This window comes from Capsicum annuum, chromosome 3 (genome assembly GCF_002878395.1).
Source record: "Capsicum annuum cultivar UCD-10X-F1 chromosome 3, UCD10Xv1.1, whole genome shotgun sequence".
Taxonomy (NCBI): Eukaryota; Viridiplantae; Streptophyta; class Magnoliopsida; order Solanales; family Solanaceae; genus Capsicum; species Capsicum annuum.
The window spans coordinates 230,011,094-230,019,958 of record NC_061113.1 but is presented as its reverse complement, the minus strand read 5'-3'; the positions used below and the strand labels follow the sequence as shown (position 1 = coordinate 230,019,958).

General features: G+C 37.2%; 1 protein-coding gene across 1 annotated transcript; it reads right to left on the bottom strand.

Annotated features, from left to right (window-relative positions):
* Positions 1-2,345: 2,345 nt before the first annotated feature.
* Positions 2,346-8,580, bottom strand: LOC107863118 (zinc finger transcription factor YY1; the record flags this gene model as incomplete). Its single annotated transcript, XM_047409437.1, is given in 4 exon segments — positions 2,346-2,435; positions 6,509-6,708; positions 6,891-6,949; positions 8,285-8,580. Coding segments are annotated over 4 exon segments (435 nt in total), but the record flags the coding sequence as incomplete, so codon positions are not given.
* Between the last annotated feature and the right edge of the window lie 285 nt (positions 8,581-8,865).

Here is an 8,865-nt window from a genome sequence, read left to right as displayed (position 1 = left end):
CATTGATTCAAAGGGAAACCAAGAAATTGAAGCACAATAAGAAGCAGAGGCTGTCATAAAAACATAACACATACAAGCATATCAGTTTTCCTTGACATTTATCCTGAAAGAAACAAGATGGAATTCCAATAGTAACAGAAAGTATTTGGGATTTCTTTTGATGGCCGAGAAATCCCGAGGACCACCTGGCACAGAGTTCGAAACACAGTGGATAATAGGTCCGCCGTCTACCAAGCTTTTATCAAACCATGTGCGACTAGGTTCAAACTCGTGATGTGGGCCTAACTTGCACTTCATGTGGTGCTCTTTTATCACTAATCCAAAGCCCGGGGCAGAACGAATTTGGAAGAATAAATTAAGGTTATAGCAAAACTTCAATTTTTTGTTTCTTGTCCGTCTTTTTTTTGTTTAATTCATTTGGAGTTGTGGGACGGAGCCAAGCATAGGTTGCCAGGTGAGAACCGAACACTGCACTTTTGGCGTAAAAGAAAGTTTCCACTTTGTTTTTCTTTTTGGGGGTTTCTTCTCTGTGATCTATTATTTCCTTTTTCTTTAATTTTTTTGGGCAAAGAGAACAGACAGATTACTCCCCACTCAGCCATGGAGTTGCCAGGAAGGTGCATAGTTGTACATACTCTATGTGTTGCTCACTCAATTACTCTGTTTCAATGTATGTGAACCTATTTGACTGGGAAAGTAAAAGAAACAAATGGAAGCTTTTGGAAATCATGATCTTAAACATGCAACAGTATCTGTGTGGTTATTGAACTTCTGAAACTTGTGGTAATAAGCATGCCATTACATTTTACGGCTATAAAAAGCTTCTTATTAAGGATAAAATGAGAACTTAAATTTAAATTCACCAAATACATAAGTGCCCCCTGATTTGTCCGCTTCTTTCATCCAACACCTCAACGGACCTTTTTCATATCAAACACTCCAACCTTAACAAATACTTATATACCTATTGAACACAAAATAACAATCAGTCCAAAGAATAGTGCATGAGAATCAGATGTGAATGTGGTGGCAAAGGGATGAATGAAATGGTCATATGTGGCATTTGAGCCCAAAATAATTATTAAAAAAAGTATTTTGAGTAAATGAAAAAAGAAAACTATTTTCATGAACCTCACCCACACAGCCTCGCCCTATCTTTTTCCCCATCAGAACCCCCTCCAATCAATGCCAATCACCAAACCCCCCTCTTGTCATCGTCCCCCCACCCCCTCCGCTCCCCCTCCACAATGTCTTCCCCCAGACTTGCCTCCTCCCCATATTCTCCTTCCTCTCCCTTAGAACCTCTTATACCTGCTGATGGCGACTCTGGTGGCGTGAGTGGAGGTTATCCATGATTGAATGAATTCTACTATGTCCATGTATGCAGCTGCTAAGGGAATAAAGGGTGATGTCACGTGGTGGTTTTAAAGATGAGGAAATAGCATGAAACTGGAAGGGATGAAGGTTGAGAGGCGTGTATGGTGTAGTGGTATTGCTAACGGATTGTGTGGCAGAGAGTGACTGTATAGTACATGCACTGCAAGTGCTTGAGTAAGTGTCTTGTGGCTGAAGATTCCACAGTTTATGGAAGTACACTGGTTATTTTGTTTTTAGGTGGAGTTCTGGGTTGTGAGAAGGGTGGTGGCAGCAATGGCAGCATGGTGGTGATAACAATGAAGACGAAAATGTGAATTCGTAAGGTGGGGGAGATAAGAATTATTTTGGGAGTTGATCTACACACCTAAGGAAGTGAATAACACCTTTTTGTCATGTTAGCATTTTGCAATTAATAGGTACGGATCTTGAGTGGTGTAGGCATTAAACTAGGTACTAGTCTTAGCTCAGGTGTCAAAATGAAAGTATTGGACAAGTTTAGGGCACTGCTTATGTATTGGCCAATTAAATTGTTTCCAAATTTACAAAGAGGTCATTCTTTTTGGAAAGACTAAAAAAGAATAGGGGCAAATAAACTAGAACGAAGGGAGTACTGTTTTACATTTCAGACAAACATTGTGCAGTACTTGGGAACCATTCTTGACATTCCAATTTGCAATACACATCTAATCCACATAGCCAATGTTAACAATGTGCTGGCTTCCATTGTGTGCTTACAGAAGATATATCCTCAAATCATCAAAAGTTAATAGTTTCTTCCAAAATCCCCACTACAATATAACTAAAATTGATATTGAAAAATGTCATAGATATCACCAGTATATGATAGTTGAAGGAATGTAGGCATCTCATTTATATACAAGAGTAAAAGACTGCATTATTATTATAACATCTGCATCAGAAGCAAAATGTTTTGGGATAAGTATCTTAATTGCACATGGCTTTATTACCTTACCACAGCCTTCATGTGGACATACATAGTCTCTTTCTCCAGTGTGAATAAGAAAGTGTCGTTTTAGCTTGGAACTATCCAAAAATTTCTGCAAAAGAAGACAAGGATGCAATGAACTGATTAAAAAAAGACAAGGATGAAATTAAAAACCTGTAATATAATCTCAGAAATAATACAACAACAACAACAGACCTGGTATATTCCCACAAAGTGAGGTCTGGGGAGGGTAGAATGTACGCAGTCCATACGACTACCTCCGAGGAAGTAGAGAGGCTGTTTCCGATACACCCTCGGCTCAAGATAGAGAATTCACAGAAATAATACAAGAAATAATAAAGGAAGCCTATACTTTGAACTTGCAAATCATACGAATAAAATGGATTAGTTTTTTTCTTCATCCTATACAGTTTGACAAACTAAAAATCCAATCTACGGATGATTAGCGTACACTTAAATCTATCATCTCGCTTGCTTTTATCACACCAGTAAAAATATTAAGGGTTTTATGGTGATCTAAGAGATTCGCCAATACACTATGCATTGAATCCTATTTTGCGCATGATCCCTTTGACGTTCAATCTCTTCAGTCCAATAGAAATCAAACGGTGCTCTGAAAAAATTTTCCTGATACTATTGATCCCAAGGTAAAGGTATAAGCAAAATACTTTTTCCAAAGAAAAGTAAATGCACCAAATCTATCCTAACTGGTTTGAGCCCAGCAACTTTTTTCCAATTCCCTAAAGTAGTGTACTGACCAAAAATTGACACTATCATATATTTACCCTTGATGACATTGAATGGAATCTCCGTTCCAATTGTTTTTTCCTTCCCTTCGTTTATTCCAAATTCAAACAAATTTTTGGGATCTCACATTCACACTGAGAAAAATCATTTCAACAGCTATTAGTTTTATTTATTCCTTGGCCTTTTGGCTAACATAAATTAGTGTTAGCCTAATTTCACTTATTTGATTTTGTTAACTGTGGTGTCTTTGCGAGCAAGCTTTGCCCTTGACTATTCTACCAGGTATCTACATTCTCACCAAGATTTGCAACTATTATTAGTTTTGTTCTTTCCATTCTTCTCTTTCTTTGAGATGCTTTCATCTTTGGCCAAAAAAAGAACATAAAACTTTTTCATTTTCTTTTCTAGGAGAATGACCTTTCACCTAACAAAATCATCCATGGAATATTTACCAAACATCACGATGTAGTTATAAATGGATAGTTTAGGGTCAACCATGATAAAATGGCTGCTTCTCTGAAGTCTGAACCAGTGAGAACAAGCAAAAAAGGTGGACAGCCAGCATGGAGGGACTAGGGAGTAAGATTTAATGAGAGACGGCACCCAAGGGTGTGGCTTAGTGGTTCAATGAAGTGGGTTGAGCACCATGAGGTCTCAGATTCAATTTCCAACAGAGACATTGATCTTGGGTGTATTTATATATCCAAGCACCAATATTTACCCATAGTAAGACTTGTTGTATGAGCTAAAACGTGTTATTCTTATTGTGTTTTGAGTTATAATTGCATTATTTAGCTAATGGACATCATTAGTTGATGCAGGGTTGAATTATGATAAAATTGCACATAATAGGATGCATTTATGGGAAGCTAATGAAGATTGAAGCTTTGGGAATGGTTTTTTGGACATGAGGATACTTGGATTGAGCTAGTAGAGCATGAATTTGAAGAAGGGAACAAGGAAAGAAGCAATGAGCTGGAAAGGAAAGAAATAGTGAGTTGTGCGGCGCGGAAGCCAGTCCCCAAGTTGAGCTCCGTGTCGCCCCAAGTGATTTTGGTGTCGATGGCAAATTCCAGTGAACCTCCGCTATAACTCCGCGTCGCGGAGGCAAGATTAATCCCCAAGACGAATTCCAGTGAGGGTCCGTGATAGCCTCGCGGCACGGACCCTGGTCCCTGCTGTGACTGCCGCGGCGCAGACTCTATTCCCTGCATCGAGCTCCGTGACGCGGTGGCTATTTATTGGGCCAAATTTGTCCTACTATAAAAAGAACACTTCAACACAGTTGAGGAAACTTTTGATACGTACAGCAGAGGCTATAAAAACACTTACAATACTTAGGGTTCTTGGAACTTCATAATTTCAACATTAATTTTTGGTATGATTAACTATTTATTTTTGATGTTGAATTCGAACATGAGAGGCTAAACATCTTTGTTCTGGGGTTGAGGCCGAAAACATGATTACACTTGCTATTCTTAGAGTGGTTTATTGTTGGATTATCATATGGGTGATTATTATTCTCTTGTACTTACTATTTTGATGAATGGCCACCATTAAAATACACTTATATTCCTTTGTGAATCCAAGAGGAGAATCAATAGGATAGATCGAAGAGTTTAAGGAGCAAGGTTTTTATTCTTTCATAAAATTGCGGATTTGAATTAGCATCTAGGATAGAGATATACTTAGAAGCCTTGTTTGGTTCACTTGCAGGATGATATCTTAATGCATTTAAATGGATTATTGCATAATGTCCATTTAGGTAGAAGATTAGAGGATCGAGAGACCATGATCATACTCTAAACCCTGTGAATCAATAACCCGATAATCAACGAAACCACGATAAGAATGGAGATTTGTAAGATTGTCCAAAGTGTCTCAACCTTAGAATTCTCACACATATTGTTTACAACTTTGCTTACGTTGTTATTGTCGCACATTGTTATTTCTTTATTAATTAGATTATCCGTTAAATCTTCACTATCATCTTGAGACTTCGAAACACTTGTCGAAACTAAAGTTAGTAGAATTGCTAGTTAAGTAGTCCTCGTGGGTACGATATCCGACTCTCTGAGTCACTATATTACTTGTACGATCGCGTGCACTTACGTGTGCGATAGACCCGCGACAGACATACACTAGGCGATTTCTTCCCATTTGTTCTAGCCTTGGTGGATAGAGTTAACTGGTTGCTAGTGGAAGGTGGCAGGTATCCCGTGGAATTAGTCGAGGTGCACGCAAGCTAGCCCGAACACCACGGAGTTATCCAAAAAAAAAAAAATTTAATGAGAGACTGCTTATCAACAAGAGCGCCAGAACTTGGTCATTTACATAAAACACGTTAAAGACTACTTTATGCAAAAAAGAAGTTTGACATGAAAAATGTAAAGAACTTTTCCCTTAAGAGTAAGCTTTTAAGTCTCACATCTATATGCTATGAATAATCACAAATGTGTCAGTGACACGTCCCATCTGGAACATTCCAGACTTGTGTTGCTGAGCTCCAAAGATAATTAACATCCCTAATCACCCTGGAAGCAGGGTAACTTCACTTATAGTCAATTCTCCCGATAATTTTAAGGTGGAGTCCAAGCAAGCTCTAATGTGATAACTTTATAACCAAGAAGTTGTAAACTATCCCACAAAAAAAAAAAAAAAAAAAAAAAGAGGAACGAACTACAGTTATAGGAAGTATTATACTAAAGTATGCAAAAGATTATCTGCATGAGCTTGAAATTAAATTTAAGAAAAAAATGAGGTATGGAATTTCTTAGACCGTGTCACGTAACTATGAAATTTCTTAAAACTCCATTCCTTTTACTGACAGATAACATCTCAAGAAAGATCTTTTGACTCTCTTAATTCCCTATTTGATAATGAGTAATGCTTGAGATTGAAGCGTAGTAGTAGTTGTTGGTATTCGTGTATAATCAGTAAACTGCAAACCCACCTCTGGTTTTTCTTCTTTTTCCACATCATCTGGGGCTCAAAATGGTCGTAGACAGTTCAGCCGTAAATGGAAGCATGAAACAATACACTCCTAAAATACAACTTCAGTAAGCTTTTGTTCGTAAATCGTAAGTAATATAACTCCAATCAACTCCTCAGCGAACCTATGTTAATTATGAAAATATCTTAAGAGCTCATGGTGAAACCTATGGTACCTATTGAGAAGCAGATTTCTAGAAGGGACTAGGGAGCACTACATAAGCAACCGCAATATAGGTCGCAAAAAAGATTGAATTCCATGAAACCATCTCCCCCCACACACTACCAGAGTCCAGAGGACAATGTCATGAAAGCAAAATAATAAGTAAAAATAGATGGTAGAATCAATATAATGGAATAATCGAGTTCATCCTGAAGCTCTAAAGCATATAGTGCAGTCCCAATGCAAAGACAATAGACTCTTACCTTTCCACAACCCTCATAGTGACATACATACTGCCTCTCCCCATGGATGTGAGAGTGCTTCCTCAAGGCCCCAGCATCAATAAATGTTTTTCCACAACCTTCATAGCTACAAAGGAAAAGAACTTCAGTAGTTGGCTCTGGTTCTGGCACCGGTACTCCTGGCTCTTTTGGCTTCTCCTTAAGACCTTTTAACGTGGCCTCTGATAAGCAAAATAGACAGGAAGAAATATAAGGTCAAATTCACCGTGCAACCCAAAATCCACAACATATGATAAAAACTAGCCGTTAAAAATCCAGAAAAGATCCAGAAAAAAGTATATAAAATGCATCAACATACAACAGTCAGAAAGATGTATAGGAGCGTTCAGAATTCAGAACTAACCATTCACCCACTTTAAAAGGGAGCACTTCCCACCAGTTGCTACAACATCTTGTGGGACCCTGGGATAAAAATGATGTTGGTAAAAGAATTAACCATAGTATGAATTAGAACAAAAACACATGGCTAAGAACACTCTCATCAGTCAGTGACTAATGACTGATCCTCTGAGATAATTAAAGGAAAGGTTATAGAAATCAAACACATGTCCAACCTACTAAAATGCAAGTTATAGAACGTTAGCAATACAAGGAACATTATACAGGGCTTTTCTAGTTTATAATTGTAATCACTCCTCCAGTCCTCCCTGACATGATTGTGAACTGACAAGTTTGCTTGGAGCTAAAGAAGCAATATGTCCTGTGGTCTCTATTGCAGCTTTTGATGTCTGCATTCTAGTTCCTTACCCATTCCTGTTGAAAAATACCTAGCAAAGAAGTTGCAAATTCGAGGTAGCAATACAACTGATTCATACTGAATCACATCATCTTTCTCTTAACAAGAAAGACTTCCCTTTTCGCAACTTTACAATTTTTCAAATGTGAGCTTCATAACAAATAGCCAGTCCATTGTCTGGATAATGGAGGAGAGTTGTGGTAGGTTAATGGTCCCATAAAAATAGTCTTACTATGATGAATTCTTTGAATGTTAAGACCTAAATAGAGTTGAACAGATATAACGGATTTATGCAGCCTATCACGCTAATTTGAGATTGTGGCTTAGTTGATTGATTGATACTATCCTTGGATAATCATAAATCTATCTATGAATATTTCCACCATAAATGCACTATCACATACAAATTTAAACCCAATACACAGAAGATGAAGCTATCTCAGCTCCTAAACACGATAACACTATCCAGACACAATTCCACCAAACTACACCGAAAGCACATTACTATAAGATCCTAAACATGAGTTATCCGCCACAACTTCACCAAACTCCAGCGAAAGCAGCACGTCACTCACACCCACATTTGACAAACCCATCCTATTAATCAAATTCGGTTCAATCTGATAAACTTCTTCATAAAAAATAGTGCAACGCACCCAAGCGTGTGACCTAATGGTCAATAAAGTGGATTGAGCACCACGCGGTCTCATGTCAAATCCCAACAGAGACAAAAAACACTAGGTATTTTCTTCCCATACATTCCAGACAGAGTAACCTGTTACCTGTTACGGCTAGGAGGGACCCACAAGCTGGCACGGATACCACAGTTATAATTAACAAAAAACACTAAACTTCGCCTATATCTAAACCGACTGTAATCCATCTCCACTCTTCTATCCCATGCTACTTAAGGCTATTATATTAATAGATTAAGAAAAATAAGTATGATTAAACAAGTGATAAATGAATTAATAGGTAAATTGAGATTAATTTTAGCTTACCATTCTTTGAACCACTTGGTAGCAGGAGCTTTGGACTTATATATAGGACGTCTTTCATACAGATGGTGAGTTATCTGACTTTCCATTTTCGTGAAACTGCAATTTCTATATTGAATTTTTCAAGATTAGGGTTAGGGTTCGGATAAGTGAAAGGAGAAAAGTGAATCCGCCATTGTTAAGCAGCTCTCCCACAATCCGATTCCAGTCGGGTAACCCGAATAACAAATGCCATCCAATTTTTATATTTTTGGCATAAAAGAGTCAAAATATTTGTTTTTCAATAATATTTGTTTTTTGTTAATAGCTTGACTAAATAATGATTCTTGTTAGTTTTTAATTGGGTAAAATTTATTTTTATTTCAGATTAAATTTAATCGACCATAATTAGAACACTCAGAAAATATATATTTCTAGACACATACATTGAAATATATTTTAATTAAGTTATAGTTACATTTTCAACAACTTAAGGCATGACATAGAAATATGCATAAGTTATTCTTAAGCAACCCAATGGCCATTTTATACTATTTAAAAAAAATTGTGGAAAAAGTATAATATCAATCATAATATCATAAAAT